Source organism: Arctopsyche grandis, chromosome 1 (assembly GCF_051622035.1).
Source record: "Arctopsyche grandis isolate Sample6627 chromosome 1, ASM5162203v2, whole genome shotgun sequence".
In the NCBI taxonomy this organism is placed as follows: domain Eukaryota; kingdom Metazoa; phylum Arthropoda; class Insecta; order Trichoptera; family Hydropsychidae; genus Arctopsyche; species Arctopsyche grandis.
The window spans coordinates 10,557,754-10,578,368 of record NC_135355.1 but is presented as its reverse complement, the minus strand read 5'-3'; the positions used below and the strand labels follow the sequence as shown (position 1 = coordinate 10,578,368).

General features: G+C 33.0%; 3 protein-coding genes and 1 long non-coding RNA gene across 5 annotated transcripts; 2 read left to right on the top strand and 2 right to left on the bottom strand.

Annotated features, from left to right (window-relative positions):
* Nucleotides 1-693: 693 nt before the first annotated feature.
* Nucleotides 694-2,461, top strand: LOC143913281 (uncharacterized). The gene is made up of 3 exons (XM_077432976.1): nt 694-828; nt 1,592-2,090; nt 2,172-2,461. The coding sequence occupies exons 1-3, from the start codon at nt 759-761 to the stop codon at nt 2,176-2,178; spliced, it is 576 nt and encodes a 191-aa protein (XP_077289102.1). The 5' UTR covers nt 694-758; the 3' UTR covers nt 2,179-2,461.
* Nucleotides 2,462-5,939: 3,478 nt separating this feature from the next.
* Nucleotides 5,940-12,546, top strand: LOC143918853 (uncharacterized). Of its 2 annotated transcripts, XM_077440940.1 has the most exons (4): nt 5,940-6,061; nt 7,716-7,998; nt 11,116-11,305; nt 11,372-12,546. In XM_077440940.1, the coding sequence occupies exons 2-4, from the start codon at nt 7,884-7,886 to the stop codon at nt 11,787-11,789; spliced, it is 723 nt and encodes a 240-aa protein (XP_077297066.1). In that variant the 5' UTR covers nt 5,940-6,061; nt 7,716-7,883; the 3' UTR covers nt 11,790-12,546. The 2 variants fall into 2 exon arrangements, with proteins under 2 accessions (XP_077297066.1, XP_077297057.1); XM_077440931.1 differs by lacking the exon at nt 5,940-6,061 and having other exon boundaries at nt 7,498-7,998.
* On the bottom strand, nt 6,512-7,878 carry LOC143916712 (uncharacterized). The gene is made up of 3 exons (XR_013261004.1): nt 7,875-7,878; nt 7,485-7,829; nt 6,512-7,395 (listed from the first exon to the last, which is right to left on the bottom strand). It is a non-coding gene; the product is annotated as an uncharacterized LOC143916712 (long non-coding RNA).
* On the bottom strand, nt 12,503-16,153 carry LOC143918843 (protein FAM114A2). The gene is made up of 10 exons (XM_077440919.1): nt 15,928-16,153; nt 15,404-15,742; nt 14,931-15,110; nt 14,579-14,867; nt 14,265-14,483; nt 14,048-14,173; nt 13,301-13,442; nt 12,984-13,223; nt 12,774-12,903; nt 12,503-12,679 (listed from the first exon to the last, which is right to left on the bottom strand). Exons 1-10 carry the CDS (start codon nt 15,985-15,987, stop codon nt 12,605-12,607), a joined length of 1,800 nt encoding a protein of 599 aa, XP_077297045.1. The 5' UTR covers nt 15,988-16,153; the 3' UTR covers nt 12,503-12,604.
* Between the last annotated feature and the right edge of the window lie 4,462 nt (nt 16,154-20,615).

Genomic DNA, 20,615 nt, shown 5'->3' with positions numbered 1-20,615 from the left:
TTAGCCACACTTTACAGACTTTTTAAATAAACTGTTAAAAAATTTATATTAAATATATGCATACGTTTGCTTGAATGTTTTTGTTCATTTGATACTAATCTATCAGTTTGAACACATATTCAATGGTTTCTTTCTATATCCAATAGTGTTAACCAATTACTGTAAAAACGGGTATTTACACAATATGTGCAATATTAAAACTGAATGAAAAAAATTGCCTCAGAAATTATTTATGAAGGCATTTTAACAACGGGTCTTTGGGAATTTAAAATTTGGAATTAAGGGTTAAGGGAAAAGCCCTGGACATCACTGCATGTAATCCAATGATGTTCTATCACTATAAAAAAGAAAATTTTCAAATATTCACATTCTTATAGTAATTCTTTCGAGAATATCACATAAATAAAATAAATGACTAAATCTTAAGGCCCTTAAGTTCCTTATTCTCTCGTCATTACCCCCACTATTTCCTTGAGAAATTTGTAGACACATACGTCACAATTAATAAAAAACGGGTATTTTCCTTTTTTGAAAATCGCAAATGTCCACTAAGTGGTCTTGCTGATGGCTGTTAGTAGTGGTTTTTCACACTGTGCGTCATCCGTCGAAAATTACGCGACGGTAATGGTGGGGAGTCTACAATTCTACATCAACACACTCGGTATATATGCAAAGCTAAGGATAAAGTCAGGCCATTCAGGTATATTCTTCTTACCCATTCGTGTTTAGACCGTGTTGCACAAAAAAATAAATAAAAAATGGAATTTAAGCTATTGGTAGTCTTAGCTGCCACCATTTTGGGAATCAACAGTGCACCCCTCTCAAAAGGTAATTAAAATCATTTCCTATTCATCATTTTAATTTATTTGAATCATAGCTACTAATAAAGTTACGCTAATAGTGGGCTCTGGAGAGTTTTATTAATTTTATAATACAAATTTAAATCAATAAGCTATTATGTATTTGTATTATAAATCTGTTTAAATCTTAATTTAAATTTTTGCAATATAATCACATGCATATAATATCGATACATAATAAACTTGTTGCAATATTGCAATAGCAATTAAATCTTGTATTTAACTAATGACTAATGAGTTAATAAAACTAGCACTATGGTGTTATCAATTTTGAGTGAAAACGAGGACAAAGCAGTTAAATAAAAAGAACATCTATTTTTAAAATGGTAACAATATTTCTTCTATAGAATTTTATCTTCAAAAATGTCATATGTACATATCTAAAAAAATGAGTGATTGCTGTATCATCAAATTTAAATGTGTTAAGAACCCTTCTTACTAAATTGTACATATGTATATGTATATAACACATATGTACATACTATGATTAACAATTTTTACTTTATTTATTCCATGAAATGTATTTTAGTTTGTTCGATGCTATGTATTTATTTCATTGTAATTCTTAGGGCATACATAGTGGTGAAACTTCATCTCATTATTCTGTGCACGAATGTGGAAAATTAGATTGAGTATCACCTCTATTTGTCCTCGTATATTTTTATAATAGGTTACATTTTATCTTTTTTTCATCTCCATTTTTGAGTATTTTATATTTTTTTATGTAATAGAAAGTGGAGTTGTGCTAGTTAGAGTGGTGAGATCTCCCCAATTCTTTGGAGGAAGACCAGGATTCGGCTTGGGCGGAGGCTATGGAGGCTATGGAGGCGGTCATGGAGGGTACGGAGGATATGGAGGTCACGGAGGATACGGAGGTCATGGAGGTCATGGAGGTCACGGTTACCATGGCCATCACGGACATGATCAATATCCTGTAGGCGGTCATGGATTCGGAGGGGGTTTATCTGCCAGCCAAGCTTCCGCATCTGCGGGTTCAGCTTCGGGTGGATTTGGTGGTTTAGGTGGACTCGGAGGCGGTGGATTTGGTGGAAGCAACGCAGCAGCTCAAGCTGGTGCTGGAAGTGGCGGATTTGGCGGTGGTCTAGGAGGAGGCTCTGCCAGCAATGCTAATGCTGCTAGTAACTCGGCCTCTTTCGGTTTCGGTCCATTCCAAGCCTCATTTTCATCCAGTCAAGCCAATGCCAATTCTGCCTCTAATAACGGAGGATTGTAAGTTTAATATGGATTACTATTTGAAATTATGTTTTTATACCTCTCTCCAGCTTTGTTGACATATTTTTAACTTTTCAGCTTCTAAGTTTCAGTTCATGACTGAACAGGCATAAAATTCCTACTTCAAATGTCGCAAAATATGGCAGTTTAATACCACAATGAAATTTGTTTCATTTTATTATTTATTGTTAAATAATAATATGGAATGTAAATTGTATTGTAAATACAAATTGTTCTCGTCGACGAGCCATTTTTGAGGTTCATCCGAAAACTTTCTACAATTACGAATAAAACAGTGTTAATGTTATAATTAATTACTATTTTTATTTTTATTTGTAATTTATTTTTTAAATATATAATTCAATTTTAAGATTGTGGTTTTTTATTATTGAAAATATTACAATAAAGCTTTATAAATTGAATATATGTAATATAAAGTGGTTGCGATTTTATGCAATTAAATTAATAAATAAAAAATATATTTTAAGTGCAAACGTAGGTACACACTTACACATAATTAGTATATGAAAATATGTAAAGAGTCTACAGTAGGTAATAACGTTGGACATTTATGATATACCATTTACATATTCGTGACTTGTTCAATTTGAGGTAGGAAAACCGGTCGAATAAATAGTGGACGATCAAGTAAATATGGTATTTTCTGCCAATCGAAAAAATACATGCTCATATCTCAAGTGTACGTACCTACTTAATTTTTTTTCTGAGCAAAAAAAATTTTTTTACGAGTTCCGTTTACTGATTTACATCAAATGTTTATAAACTTGTTTGTTTCATCACTTTGTTTATTTTTTTGAATATGTACATATATTCGAATTTAATCAAGGAAGTTCCGGGATTTTTATTTAAAAGGTCATCATATTCATTATCTTATACACATCTACAATGTAGTGAATATAAAAAAATGTGTGTAAAGAGACTATTTAAAATTATGATTCACTCAATTTTTTTGAAACTTGATATGTTATTATTTTGTAATTAACGTACACTATACTATACTATACTACACATGTGCATATTTGTTGAAATCAAATATTTTGAAATAGGGCTTCGAAGCCAGCTTAAACTGAAACCGAAAAGCCGACTTTTTGACCATTTTTCAAAAAACCAAAAACCGGCTTTTTAAGGTTTTCTTTCATCAATGTTTTTTTCCTTAAAATTAAGAATTATGAATTTCAAATTTCTATGAAAAATCAAAATTAATGTGTATATCTAAACTCTCTAAGGCAATAGGCGTATATTCCTTTGAACAAAAAAAAAAAGGTACAGCACTTAGGGGTTTCTTTGAGATTTAGTAATGGACGAAGACCAGGTCATAAACCAATAAAATATTATTGAAAGTAGTTTCAATTACCTACCCAAGTCCAGGTAAAAAAGTATAGAAAACATTATTATCGCAAAACTTGACAACAACAAAAAAGTAGTCGTAAACTCAAATGCTTTATGGCAAAATGCATGGGAATTTCCGGAATATAATTGATTTTTCTTCGAAGGAATTGGAAGCCCTTTAAATATTGAGGTCACATATATACCTACTTTTTATTATGGTTTTAAAATGTTCGTGATATGCCGTTTCTAATGAATTTGTTTCCGAAATTTGCAACGGTTTGACAAGCTTTTGGATTTTTAAGCTAAAACAGATGCGTCAAAACAACTTTGAAAGATGGAAATATTTCAACGTTAAGCGCACCTTAGAGCGAATCTCAGCAGTTCTTAATATCTATTCCACAATTATAGTTTTTCTGCGAGGTTATTTTACATTATTTTTTATTTTTATTATTTTATTTTACATTATACATTACTTGATAGTAGCTTTAATTATTTAATTATTAATTACAAATAAACAATTATCATTTAATTATTTGTGCGTATTTAGGATCTGCCATTTTACGGCTGTGATATACCTTATATGTAATAGAAATTGTATTATATGTAATATTTGTAATAATAATATATAATAATGATCATATGAAAGTTCATAATATTAATAACTCAATTTAATTTATAAAAAACAATTTTTTTTGCATAATATAATATATGTATATTTACATTTTTTTTCGTTATAAAATTTTAAACTTTAAACTCTTAAACTCTAAAAGTTTGACTAAAAAAGTCGAAAACACTAGAGATTTCGAAAGTAAACTACCATGAGTAGACGTTTTAGAAGACGTATTTTCGATTTTTTTTACGGTATGGATGTATCGAATTAAATTCATTAGCAATTTTATCAATAGAAAATGATAAAATTGCACAGCCCAAAAATTTGACGTATCAGAGGTACATAATTATACTAATTTGCAAGTTTAAAAGCAACAATTTACGTACACAGGAACTACATATGTAGTTACATACATACTATGTATATACAATCAGACCATTATATTTTGGTACATTAATCTCCACTTTTTTCAAATTACACCTGTTAATTTCCATTTTTTTCTTGTATTCAATTATATCCTATATGTATTAATGCAGGGTTTCCCAAACTATGTTCCGCGGAACACTGGTGTTACAAGGAATCTGAACAGGTGTTCCGCGAAAAATTTGCAATGGTTTTATGGGCTACACATTTAAACAACTTCTACCTCAAATTGAAAGGCGAGTGATGGTCAATCTCAACTGATGTTTTGACGTCAACAATCTAAGTATATACAGGTGGAGAGTTTGAATAGAAATTGGGGACGGAAATAAAAATTGTGGAAAAATTATTATATTATTTTTTATACAAGAGATAAAATTCAATTTTGGATTTCATCAGTTGAATCTAATAATTTTGATTTGTTTTGAAAAAGTATTTTTAGAGCACCTCATAACACGAGAACAAATTTTTTGGAATATTTTCCGAAAACTAGTTGGGACGATTCCTGGGTTTGGAATCCATTTTCCGTGACAGCTAATCCAGTAGGCTTAAGCGTAAGTGATTATGAAAAAATTTATTCAGTGATTCTGATTTGAAACAAAAATACAAATATCAGCCATTAAATGATTTCTGAGCGAGTTTGTCAGAAGAATACCCCAACATGTAAAAACAAGCTATTTTTGTTTTACTTCTATTTTCTACATCCTATTAATGCGAAGTAGAATTTTCTTAGTATGCTCCAACGGTCAAAGTGCAGGAATAGGTTCGACGTCACCCCAGATATCGACATATAAGAATTGAACTCACCTATGTACATAAATATATAGTGCCTGATATCAAGAAGATTTGCGATTCAAACAATCAAAACCATCAAAGACGTTAAGCGCTTTGTTTACTTTATTTAAAAATAAGTATGAAATAGATAATAAGTGTCTTAATAATATATTTTATTTTATATTTACCCACCTTTAAAAAGTGTTCCGTTAAAATTTCCGGATTTGTAAAGTGTTCCATTGCAGAAAAAGTTTGGGAAATCCTGTTTTAATGTATTGATTTATAAAATAATGTTTTAATTAAAATAAGGGGCAAAAATTATAGTTTTTGTTCGGGGCCCTGAATATCTTTGGGTTGGCCCTGGCCATTGCTAAGTAAATACATATATTTGATATCCTACGTCTTTTCTGAAGGCTATTATCAAAGGTAAATAAAAACATCAAAAAAATAATAAATCACTTTTAAATATTTCAAATAGTAAAGTATCGATGAACTGACATGATAAATTAATTTGAAGGGCTATATTTTTTAAAATCCAAGGTGAATTTATCGCCGCGTGAATTATTACCAGGGTTAAGCCGAAACAAGATACGAATTTCAAATGAGATGCCTCGAAAATCCCAGTGACCCCATCAAACCGGTATTACAGACACCCATGGAATTAGAATAAAGAAATACTGAAACGATGATTCACACGATAACGACCATTAATCGAGTGACCGGTGTGACCTCTAAGCAGACCACGCGTCTCCTGCTGGAAAAGCCTTCGGAAAATTCCCTGCAGACGGTCAATGTCGACATGAGAATTGTTGTGGTAAACATTCATAATAAATTGAATTTGTTTCTAAACCAAACACAACGTACGAAAACCTTCGATTTAATATAAATAATGTACGCAGTTGAAAATACATCGCAGTGCAACTTGACTTACCTTGGCATTTTCGGATTTTCGCGGTTCAAACACAATAAATATACATACATACATACATATGTACATTCATTTTATGTATGTATGTATGTACATATGTATATATGTAAATACATATTGTTTTCATTGATGTTATTTTTATATAATATTTAAAATTTCATTAATAAATATGAATAGGTGTGGAAATGGGATGTTAATCTAATTTTTTAACCATCGTCAACAAAATAATTTTTCGCTTTTGTCACTGTCCAAAATAATTTTAATTGACTGTTTACACCAACGTTTTCTGTTGTTGTTTTTTTTATTTAATTTAAATTTAATCTTTGGTGTTTTTTTCTACTTGGTTCGAATTTTTGTTCGAACAGTTTTTTTTATTTTGGTCATCGATGGCGCTATTTTCAAACGCGATTGGAAAATTAAAAAAAAACTGTAATTGAGTATTTTTTTATATGACGTAAAATTTAATTATTATTCATAAAAATCAACAACCTACTTTTATTTACAGTTTTTTTTTTTTCTAAGCATGTATTATTATTTGAGAAAACCAGTTTTATTGATATTAAGAAAAGTCGCAAATTTATGCAACCGGTTTTTTTTTCAAAATCTTTCCAATATATTTGTTGACAACGAAAGATTGAAGATTAAGATTCAACATATAAAAACACTATATTCCACATTGAAATAGATTTACTTATACATTATTATTACATTTCTACTTCATCATATTCACGTAAATAGTCATTGACTTTATCATAAGTTATAAGAATTAGAATATTTATTTTCGGGAAGCTGTCTTATTACATAGTTATACTTAATCCCAAAGTTAAAGAATATGCTAAATTCTTAGTATTTTAATATTAAAATAAGGACATGCATAGCTACATATATGAGTTGTTTATATTTTATAGATATAATTTTTTTATTTAGATGAATTTAATTGATTTGTATTTTATTTTCCGCTTTATTTACAATCTGTTTATTTAAAACATTAAGTAAATATTTTTTGAATTTTTATTTTTTGGTTTAATTTGGATCAATTACCCAATTTAGGTTTTTAAGTATCATTTATTTATTTATTAATTGAATCTGTTTGGCACATTTGATGGTCTGAGCGTGAGCCTTTTTACTTACCTCTTATTAAGTTCACATGGTTTTCGTGTTAGTAGTCATTTTTTAATCTGAAGCCATCCATCTGCTCGTCTAGTAGGTCGATCGCCAGCCTATTCGTATGTTTGAATTTTTTTAATTAGAAGAATTTAATTGACTTGTATGAAATGATTTTTATTTATCTAAATTTTTCTGAACTCACAATTTCTGTTTAGGTAACCAAATCAGACATATCAACTTAACCATGCTCGAATGAATGAATGGAAAATCACTAATTTAGGTCACGAATTTTACGCAACGTATCCTCCACGTCGTCGATGTTTATCGTCGACTTTTATGTTGGAAATAAAGCGTTTCTTCCAATGACGTCTGAATTGACCTCCTGTGTGACATTTCCAAACCGCAAACTTCACACACATTCGCTTGCTTATAGAGTTAGCAACCACTTTTATTCGGCATGATGATAACCACCAGAGCCGGTTGCAGAGTTGATCGAACGAGTCTGTGAACAGTTGAACACCGGTCGTCTGTTCGATCGACCACTCCTCTCATACTGTTCGTGTGTGCCATTAGTTAACGTTTTCCAATAAACTCATTAAATATGCATCACAAGGCGTTGACCATGACGTTGATTAGTATCTTCGTCCTATATTACGCCAGAGTGGATCCTGTTCACGGAGCATCTATCGCCAATAGCGACAATAATAACTCTAAATGTAAGTTTATATTAAAATAAAAATAAAAGTGCCATCTTTATCCAAAATTGTGTAATTTTCCGATTTGAATATATTGCATTAAGTTTTGTGTATGTATGTATAATTATTTTTAAATATGTATAAGCTTTCTGGACGCTATTATTTTCGTACTTGTGGAAAGCAAATGGTTGAGAAAAACTTTTTTCAATACAATTTTTCAATACAATTCGTTTATTAATAATATGTTTAATGAATTGTATTTAAAAAACGTTTTTTCAATACAATTAATTATTTTTGACAACATTCAAGTGATTACAAAAAAAAAAATCGAAAAATTTAATTTGGAAATGTGAAATTATTTGTGAGGTTTATTTTATTGCTTTGATTTCCCGAAAAGTTAATTTTTTTATTGGAATTCTTAAGACCCCCACCATAGATATGCATTATACATATATTTGCATGTATACTGTATGCTATTTTCAATTTTTTTTATTTGAGTTTAATCTGTGAAATGCTTCAGATAATATTACATTACTAATATTTTTCTTTTGTATTTCTTCAGTAAAAGCACCTCACATAGAAAATATATCAAATCATTTTTTGTTAATTGACATAATTTAAATGGAAGTAACAAAAAACATACGTTTCGTCATCAACCGTGCGTTCAAATCTCATTAGTATGACTTTCACTTTGTAGACATTCTATTGTATAATGTTATATGTATGCATGTACATATGTATATTAGTCTAGAATCTGTGATTCGAAATCGGTAAAACGCTACTGAATACTTGTGTTAATCTAAAATTAGGTTTTCAGATTTTAAAATGTATTTATTGTTTAAAGTTACATATTTAAATTACATATTAAATTAAATTCACGATTGTCACGATTAGGGATTCCGAGACAACAAAAAGTTAACCCGAGACTTGAGACTTTCTGAATCAAAAATCATTAAATATATCGTACATTTTTTTTTAATAAAATCTGCATAGTTGAAAGCAACCCATGATCGATTTGTATACAGGCAGGTGGCAAAAAATACTTCGAAGGAAATGGATAATGATTTATTGTAACGAGGGATTATGTCGTCTTTGGGATAAAATCTTTTGCCATTGCTTGTAAAATATCACCTAAAACGAAAAAAATTTCAAGAGAAGAAATACATACATATATCTACATATTTATCCACAATACTTTTTAGCGCGTATGAATTACACGTGTTATTCCTAGAATAATTTGTAAGAAATCTACAACAGGATACTTTTTATTGAAAATTAACTATTTTTGAAGTTGTTCCAAAAACGTTTATATAAAATATGCTGAATATTTTTTTGGACCCCTTTTATTCTAATGTAGAGTGTTTTGACATCGAATTATACAATTGAGGAAGAAATCACTGATTGAAATCTCATTAATGTGTCGATTAAAGATGATTTAAATAATGACCGAACCACCGTAGAATGTCAACGGTGAATAATAAAATATGCAGCAAAAGGAATTTCAGATTTTACAATCAACTGGAACATAGACTTCGAATCTAAATCATCTATAATCGCTTACAATAAAACCTATACATCGACAGAAAGTGAACGACTGTTCTACGTCAGGCATATTTGACAAAAATAAAAAATAGACTCTCCGATTCGCCTTTCAATGCTTTGGTATTTTTAAAAAAATATTTTACTCAAAAGTAAATTATACTTATTTTCTTATAATAAATTAACAATGTATGTCAATATTATCGAATTCCACATGCTCAGTTGAAATCGTTTAAAGTGCTTTTGTATTGTATATGAACATATTGTTGCGTAGGGGTGGGTGGAGGATCCAAGTAAAAAGGCCAACAGTCGTTTCACAGCATTTATTGATGATTCAGGAGATACACGCAGTGTCACTGCTAAGTCCAGAATGACATGATATCTCCTACGTACCGTCTTATAAGGGGTAGATCTCTCAGGACATCTAATCTGTTTACCTACTGTATAGTCACGTATTCGGATATGTATTCCCACGGTATGAGAAGTGCAATCATTGTTTAGCTTTCATGCACTTAGCTTGTCGCTAATCCCTAAAACCACTTACACCGGTCTCACGGTCTCTCAGGACGTCTAATCTGTTTACCTACTGTATAGTCACGTATTCGGATATGTATTCCCACGGTATGAGAAGTGCAATCATTGTTTCATGCACTTAGCTTGTCGCTAATCCTTAAAACCCACTTATACCAGTCGCACGGTATGCATTTAGTTAATCCGTTAACTGATATCCGTTACAGATAATCTTTGAACGGTCACAGTCTCTGGGATTCTATTCGCTTAATCCGCGGCGTACGTTACAATATGTATATATTCATATGTGTCTATGTTTTTCCTCAAATAATTTGAATTAATTCGTTTTAAATATATTTTTTTCGATGATTCAAATGAAAAAAAATAATCAAAGTCTCGAGTTTCTGGAATTCGGTTTTAAAATGTTGTGTTTCGAGTCCTGGGAATCGACGAAACCCCGAGACTTCAGAATCCCTAGTCACGATACAATGTTTAACTTGAAATACAGGTTTGTAAATATTTATTTGAAAAAAAATGTTAAGAAGAAATTTTCCTTAACAGTTTATTATGCTACGCACGCAGAATCCATAATTAATGACACAATGTACTTACATAAACATGCTCACATATTACATATGTACATACATATTTAGTTTTTTACTTTTAATTGAATATACTACTTCTGAAAATAAAAATATAGGGTCTGGATCACTGCATCGAAAGTCGAAAAGAATGTATGCATGGTAAACGGTACTATGTATGTATGTATATATGAGTATGTATGGTAATACTACCCGCTCTTCAAATGTATGCATGGTAAACGGACTATTTCACATATTGTCGAAAAATCTTGGTTTTTTGACTTTCGATCAAGTCACTTTCGATGCAGTGAGGGCCACCGAAAAATACAATAGATATTTGTGAGTGTGTTCATTTTGTTAATTATTTAATTTGTTCTATTAGAGCGCACGTTGGCCTTAGCTTTTTCTGTTTCCTTTTATAGAAGACCTTCTATTGCTTTACTTATTTTATGGAATAATTTATAAATCGCGTTTAACAACGTTACAATATAATTTACAATTATTTCAGCTTCATTGGCATCCGTATTTGTTGACGATGTGGTTGTAGAATCGACGTTGAGCGTCCGACGCAAACCAGGAACAAGACAAGGCCGTACCGGTCCAGGTCTCCAAAAATCAACTCAAAATACCTTTACAAAAAAAGTAGATGGTTCCACCATACTAAAATTAGAACGTTCAAAAAGGCAATCACGACGAAGGTAATAGTCTTAAGCATTTTATTAAAATATTGTATTAAATTATTAAAAGAGACAATATTTTTCCAGGTATCCTAACAATGGAGGATTTCCTCAACAAGGATTCCCTCAACATGGATTCCCTCAACAATCCGGGTTAGGTGGTTTCCCACAACAAGGTTTTCCACAATTTGAACCAATCCATGGTAGTGCAAGTAGTGCTGCCGCTCAAGCTCAAGGTTTTCAGGCTAATAGCCCGTTTGGAGGATTCGGTGCGTCAGCAGCTAATGCGGGAAGTCAAGGTTTTTCATATGGTGAAAATGGCTTTCAAGGGAACGCAGGGTTGTCTGGCAGTCAATCATACAATCTTCCCAATGGAAACACATTGGCTATCTCATATGCCAATGGATTCAGCATTGGCCCTGATGGCAGACCAACAATTACTAAGGGTAATTCAATTGCGTACACAGGATCGGATGGGAAGCCAATTCAAGGTTTTCAAGGATAAAATTTTGAATCTCGAATAAGTAAAAAAACAAAATATGAAATTAACCAAATTAGATTTTATATAAATTGATATTAAAAACATGTGCCATCATCAAAAAAAAAAGTGTGTTATTTAAAACGGGTGTTGATCAATCGCACTTTGATTTAGATCATATTAGCTTCAGTAAAAATAATTTTCAATACAAATAAATAGATTACGTGAGAGTTAAATTTACTTACTACGAATAAATTTATCTCAATTAAAAAAATTAATTTCAGCATAGAATAATTTAATCTAAACATAAAAAAAATGGAACACTTAAAAGAATTTGTTTGCACTTTGAATTAGACAGTACGTCTACTAGCTGAAATCTCGCTTTGGTTATTAAAACAATCTTCAACTTTGTAATTACAGTACACATTATGAGCAGTATTAGTAAATTTATTGATAGGTATGATTCCGATTGACATGTCACTATGTTGAAATCAAAGTTGTTGAAAATACGTAGTATGTATGTATAAACAATAATTTTTAGAGTGCAAACAATTCAAATTGAAGTTGGTTATGATTTGTTTCAATAATCCTTTTACGAGTGGAAAGTATAAGTATAAATGGTCTAATCCGAAGTGCGAATATGCATGCTTAAATTATTTTCCCCATTTAAAACTAATAAGGTTAACATGACGAGATTTGATTGTATGTAAGCTTTAATAAAAATAAATAGCCTCATATTTATCATTATTATTTATTGACTCAATATACAAAAAACAGTTATGTAAATAATATTTTTAATATATTATAATATGTATATACATTTATTATGCGATTTGTAAACACTATGTGGCACCGACTTGTAGAATTGGTATGGTGAGTAGAAATGCATCTTGAATATACGAACTGCCTTTACCTGCCTATTATAAAAAAAATATATGTATTTATTTCTATATATGTATAAATATCGTCACGCTTAAGTTCATTTGAATAATTTTCGTGTATAAAACTAACCTCTAAAAATACATTAGTGATAAATCCATTAACTTTTTCTGAATTTTTACAAACTTTGCAAATTTCATTTAATTTATGTGAATATAATGCAGCTATTTCGCCAATGTGTGAAGTTAAAACAGCAGTTAATCTATGGAGGAAACATTTGATTATTACAAAAGTCGTGAAACAAAATATTTACAGGAATTTATGTAATTATGTAAATCATACTGTGTTAATCCATCAGCTTCATCAGCTGTCGATCTACGTTCTCTAACACTTAGCAAAGCTGTTACTTTGTGCAATAGTTGAACAGATATAGCCGAACTTTGAGCGAGGTTTGTGATAGCTTTTAACATTACACATTCAGCTTTTTCTATCAAAGTTTCTTCTAATTTCTCATCGTTTTCAAATTTTTCTTCAGTTTCATTATTTGTATTGGTTGCATCTATTATTATATTATCCCAACACCTAAAAATGTAATATAAAAATTTAGTTTTCATCCTTTTGAATATTATTATTCGACAAAAAAATTTAAATGTACAAACTTTATTATAGCATCAAATTGAAGTTGGACACCCATATCCTTAATTGATTCTTTCAATTTATTTTTTAAAATCTCAGACGATAAGTGTTCATTTTCATTTTCCTTTTCATCATCTTCATCTGAATCTGGTAACTCGCATATTTCTGAAATATATTTTTATGCAATACTTAAATCCATAATAATGGTAATATTTATTTTTATCATATCAACTAAAGGTTGGTCACATTACTAAAATTGATCTACATATTATTACTAAAGGGCGGCTAGTCGCGGATGCTTTGCAAATAACAATAGACCGCTCATTAGTGTTCAAAGCAAAAGAGCAAAAAACCATGGTTTTTCTATGAAATTAACAATAGTGAACCGTTAGTGACGCCCCAAGCAACTGCCCTTAGTCTAAGTCTGATTATTACTATATATGTAGATCGACTATTTATGTAACTACCCACATATATTGAGCTGTCGACAGATATCCCGGACCCTGGGAAAAATTGATTTCAGGCCCTATCACAAACTAAAAAAAATATCTTATAGATATATTTAAAAAATGCGAAAAATCTATCGGAACTATTAGAAAAATATCTATATGTAGGTTGCTATTTTTTCAAATAATTGAATAAGTAAATATGATATAACAGGTACAATTTCGGATGCGGGGCCCCTCGGGTCATGGAACTTCACCCCGGCTGCCCCCCTTCTCATCGGCCCAGCACATAATCAAACATGTATCACAAAATAATTTCATTACCTTTAACTTGGTCCAATGTTTCTTTTAAATCTGACAATTCATCTCCTTCAAGTGTTGTTAGTAAAGTTTTCAATTTCATATCACACTGCTTGGATAACATTTCAAGAGCTTCCAAGTGCACAAGGCCTACCATCGTAAAGAATCAATTAATGGGACATACTATTTACAGTAAATATTATGGTATGACATTTATAAAATAAACGTGTAAGATTTGGACCTTGAAAATCATCAAACAGCGATTCAAATTTGGGATTTGTTTTTTTGGTAGCGCTTTCAACAAATCCAGCACTGGGTGGAGTTTCTTCAATTTTATCGCGAGCTTCTCTCAATAAAGTGGACAACCTTTTCTTACCATCTTCTTCACCCTGTAGCACCCGCATTGTTCTTTTGCCAATTTCTTCTAAAGTGTCGAGGCCTCCAGTTACAACAGCATTTCCTAATTTTGAATTAACAAAAATTATACATAGAACAAATAAATAATAAAAAAGGAGGTTTGTAAAAAGAGGTAATATGTAAAGAAAACTTTACTACCAGTTGTTTCAACAAGCTTGGTAACATTAGATACCAATTTTCCCAGTTTAGAAACTCCCATTGTATCACCATAAACTATAGGAATGTTTTCTGACGGAGAAGATACAGTTTCATTACTATTAACTTCACTACTATTCTGTGCTTTTTCACTTACAGACGTCACATTATTTTTAGCTTCTTTTTCTAATAAGATTTGTTTTTCAATAATTTTTTTCTGATTTTGTGCTAGCTCTACAGGATCTGGTACACCCATTCCAGACTCAATAACATGCGAAACAGAAGCGAATCCCTAAAAAACTCGATTATTATTATTAAAAATAAAAAAATTATATATTTGTTATATTAATATTACTTGTGAGACATGAGACGTAAGTTGGGATACACCAGAAGTCAAAAGATTAGTAACACCCCAACCCCCCCAGCCACCCCAGCCAGTACCCCCTCCGACGTTTGAATCACCCATAGAACTTAATCTGTCTGCTAGCTCCTTGTATTCTTTTTCACTGTGTTCTTCTTGACGATTTAAAGTTTTCTAAAATAAAATAAATATAAAATTAAATACAATATAAAAACATAAATTACAAAATTAAAATATGAAATATAAAAATGCTTGCTCATAAATCAATTTGGGAAAACACCAATTCAGTACTACATACATATATGTATAATCATGTACAAACAAAACAACACAGCTGTATTTGTGTAAGTAAATAACCTAATATATTTACGAAATTTAAGACCTTGATACAAGAACCTATAAAACGAGTGAGACATTATCTATTTAGCCTGAAAAAAACAATAAAATACTCTTTTGGAAAGGCTTACTTGTTGATCTTCATTCTCCCAGTCGCCAAAATCATCCCAGCCTCCAACATTCGTTTTATTATTATCTTCATTGTTTAAAGTCTTGTTTTCGTGACATTCATAATTACCAATGGGATTATCATTAGGTGGTTTGGACACATTCGAATTATCGACATCAAAATCATCCCAATCATTTTCCCAACCTTCGGTTTCCTTCTTATTAGTTTCATCTTCATCGCATTTTTGCTTATTTAAATTATCAACCACCTGGAGTTCCGGAGATGTATTGCGAGATTTCTTGTGAGATTTTAAATTCTTCGATGTCTCTACTTTAACTAACTTCTCGTTCTTTTCTTGTTTCTGTTGAATAAATGAATTAATTTATCAATTTGCCAGAATGACAATAGGTGATCTTAAATAAAATATTTCAACTTCATAGTATGAAAAACCAAATAAAAATAAAATATAAAAAAAATTTTGATACGAAAATTGTGCATTATGCCATTGGATTGCGAAATGAAACTAGAGCACGAGCAAAGGCATACCTGAGTGTGCGCGTTGCCTTCATCTGCGCTCTCAAAAGCCTCTTCACTGTCAGAAGTCATCTTAATCGATTCTTGATACTTGCAACTAATATTTTAGACAGAGGTTTTAATGGTAACGTGCCACCTGGAAGTGACAGCGACAATAAGCGACCGTAGACGTCATTGGACTCGGTGACAGAACAGAACCAGTGCTACCAGCGCACTTTCGCAATCACACAAATGTGGTAACAAATCGAACAACGCAAAAAGTTTGGTAACACACTAAATTAATGCAAAAATTGATATACATATACAAGTTTCGCATATATCTAAGCTGATAGATATAAAAAATGGATACAATGTGAAATGTACATATGTACATACAATTGTAAATATATAGGCATGTATTTTACTAGTAAGTATTTTAGTCTATTTTGTCAGTATATAAATATGAAATGCTAGCATTTATATTATATTGCTGTCGGTTCCCTCATCACTGAGGATCGTGACTATGATGTGCGGTCAACCAGCTGCCTCCATTCAGTTCTAAATTCGGCCAGGCGAAGACTTGCTACCGTGGAAGCGCCCGTCGCTGCAGATACTTGGTCAGTCCAGCGTGCGGGGGATCTGCCTCTGGCTCTTCTGCCTTCGACGCTACCAACCACAACCAACCGCTCCAGGCTCTCCTCACCTCTTCGTGCAATGTGGCCGAAGAACTGCAATATACGTTTCAGGCATATTGTTGACAATCTATCCTTGATTTTCAATTCTTCAAGAATAGACACATTCGTGCGTTTGTCGGTCCAAGGCACGCGCAGTAGCCGTCTCCAGGACCACATCTCGAAGGCATCGATTCTCCGTCTATCCGCCGCCTTCATGGTCCACGTCTCGACACCATAAAGGCAGACAGAAAAAACGAGACTCTTCACGAGACGGATTTTGACAGCAGTTGTAATGGCTCTATTCTTCCAAATCTTCGTTAGTTGTGACATTGCCGATTTTGCTAATGTAATCCGGCGCCGTATTTCCAATTCGCTGCCGCCGTTGTTAGATATGAGTGACCCCAGATAGACAAAATTATCAACCACATCTATACCGTTTAAAGCTGAGTTGTTGTTTTGCAGCTGTTGGTGACGGTCAATTATCATAATTTTTGTTTTGGGGCGGTTTATCTGGAGGCCAAGCACATTACTCTCTGTCTCAACACGACGGATCAGTTCGGCCATTTCTTCATGATTATTAGCTATGAGCGTTGTGTCATCCGCATACCGAAGATTGGATAGTTTTTTTCCACCAATGGACACTCCACCCTTCCAACCATCCAGTGCTCTACGCATTATATACTCTCCATATATATTAAATAGGTCTGGAGATAATATACACCCTTGCCTTACTCCACGTTGTACTCGAAAATTTGTCGAGTTTAGCGAATTGATTCGAACTACTGCATTGTTATCATTATACAAGTTATGTATTATCTTTACAAGATGCATGGGGACTCCCATGTCCAGTAGAACTTTCCACAGATAGTCCCAGTTCACAAAGTCAAAAGCTTTTTTATAGTCTATAAAACAAAGAACGGCTGGAGTTTGAAACTCCCGACATTTTTCAATGAGTTGACGTATATTCAGTATTTGTTCCCTCGTCCCTTTGCCTTTTACAAACCCTGCTTGTTCGTTCGGTATTTGCCATCCAAGGTAACTGCTCAAACGATCTTTAATTATATACAGCAATACTTTACTAGAGTGCGATATTAAGGCTAAGGTCCTGTAATTCTCGCATTTTTTTGTAGATCCTTTCTTGTGTAAGGGAATGAATATTGAATTGACCCAATCTTTCGGCCATACTCCGTTTACCCAGATCTTGTTGCACATATTACATAGCGCCTTTATCGCAGTTTCACCAAGCTCTTTCAGAAGTTCAGCTTGTATACCATCGCTGCCAGGAGACTTTTTACATTTCAGTTTCTTTATGGCATTTACAACTTCAGATGTCAAGATGTCAGGCTCCCTGACATCATCAATTAGGGAAACAATTGAGGTCGACGAACTACCACTGTACAATTCCGAACAGTATTCTTTCCATCGGTTGAGTATCACATCAATATCTGTAAGCGTGTTTCCAAATTGATCATCTATTGTCCAAGTTTTGGGTGAAAATTTTTGAGTGACGATTTTTACTTTGTGAAAAATATCCCTTGCCTGATTCTTTAATGCGTGTTTTTCTATCTCCTCACATATGTCATTTATATATTTAGCTTTATCCCGCCTACAACTCCTTTGAATATCTTTATGTAATATTGCATACCTTTCAAGATATTCTGTCGATGTTATGCCAGTTTGTTTAAGTCTTTTACGTTCTTTTATCTTAACCCAAGTTGAATCAGAGATAAAAGACTTACGATGTTCATTTTGCGGTGTTTGATGTTTTCTGGCATACCGAATTATGAGATCTTTAAAAATTTTCCAAGACTCTTCTACATCTACATTAGGATTTATTTGGAATTCTGCATCTATATTAAAGCATTTATATTAAACGGCCAGTATCCACCGTTCAGTATAAATAATGAGAAATCAATATTTATATTAAATGGTCAGTATTTAAATATAAATATCAGTATTAATGTTGAATGGTAAGTTTAATTTTGACGAATGACCGGTATTATTTTTTGGCTGCTATCATCACAAGGTTGATACGATCTTGGTAGTCAATTCTATTCAACAGGCAGTGCCGGCCTACACCCTATGGCGCCCTCAGGAAATTTTTTCTAAACGCCTCTAGAAAATTGTGACATTGTGAATTGTAAAATTGTGGCATAAGTTTCAATTTCAAATAATCAATTTAAGTTTCGCCTTTGGCACTCTGATCTAAAATTTTTTAGGGTCTTTGGCGCCCTAATTTTAAATTTTAAAGCGCCTTCGGTGCATGGAGTGGCGCCCAAACATATTCGGCGACCTCGGGCGCCGCACTGCCAATGCTATTTGTTCAGATTTTTAATATGTCTATTCAGTGGCGGATCAAATAAATGGGGAGCTCCAGGCACATTTGAAATTTCAGGCCCTCACTTTAGTAAAAAAAAATGCTATCATCATTTTTTACCATGCTTTTCAGTATGTGGTTTTTCATTGGGATTTTACAAAACCAAATTTTTTTTATTTATTTACTATTTATATATACTTGAAAACAATTTTTAGAATAAAATAGGCACTTATTTACAAAATAAAAGAGGTGGAATTATACTCACATAATATTTTGGTAGCAAAGGCCCATTTCAGGGCCCTCAAGATTCGGAAGCCCCAAGCGCGCGTTTATTTACGATGTATGATAAATCGATCCATTCGTTATTTATACTGACCATTTTGTTAACAAAATACTGCCCGAAAACTAATTTATATACTTACCGAAATTGATTATTAAAATATGTTGGGTATTTAATTTGTTGCCTTTTATTTATTTATTTATTTTTACATACATATGTGGGAATCCCAATGCACTAACAACTGGAGATTAAAACAATTAATAAATTAACAAGTGCCAACGCACCACGCACTCACTCTACTTGACCACGTGTGCACACAGCTGCAAGTCACGTGCAACAAAGCTCGCTTACTTGACCACGTGTGCACACAGCTGCAAACCACACCTGCGACCAACTCGCTTACGCCAAAAGCGTATAAAAGGGAGTTTTGACAAGAAAACTTCAGTCAACATCCCTGTACAGACTCCAGGGATGTTCAACTCGAGAGCACCCCCGAAGTCGGTTTTGTGAGATAGCTAGTGGTAAGCTTGGGCGGGGCTGGTTTCCTCAAGGTGCCTTCCTTCGTCGTCGGTGGTCTGGTCTCTGCTGATGTCGGCTGCTCTGCTATGTCCCTTTCTCCTTCGTACAGTGTGCGTAAGTGAGTGTGATACAGGACAAAGGCGGGAAATTGTATAATAATGAAAACAGGTTGTAATTCTGTTTGTATGGTGACTGTATTTTATATATATATATATATATATATATATATATATATATATATATATATATATATACAGAGATCAAGCAGGGGGGACAGGGGGGGGGTAACAAAGTAGCCACGCGTGCCTTTTGAGGTTAGCCACGCGTAGCTCAGTTGTCTGCCTTCTGGACGAAGACAGACCAAGCTTCCTCTGGTGCACACCGGACGGATACTGGAGCTGGTCTCCAAGTATCGTCACAACCCTCACCAGCCTATAGCTGGTGATTTCGGTGGCGAGGTGGGCCCCGTAAACACCGGGGTGTTTACGCGCCAAACCGCTATCGACAACTGTCAGTTTGTGTGCCAACCGCTGTCTCAGGGTGGCCAGCACAAAAATATATCGGCCAAATCGTGGGTCGTAAGGCCACGAAAGCCGATCATCAGACATAGTCTGAACAATCCCGCTTCTGACCAGCCACTACTATACTACGCTGACCTGGAGGATCAACCAGCAAATGAGCCAGAGACCTTCTGAACATAGCCGAATGCTGAGCCAGAAATACTCTACAATATCCAGAGACATCTGAACATAGCTGACTACCGAGCCAGCAACACTCTGCCACATCCAGAGACGCCTGAACATAGCCAAATGCCGAGCCAACTACCCTACAATGGAAGAACGTTTACAACTCAGCCGGATCCAGAGCAACGACACATTACAGATCCAGCGGCCGCACGACACCAGTCAGCAGCCAATAGCCGTCTCGAGAA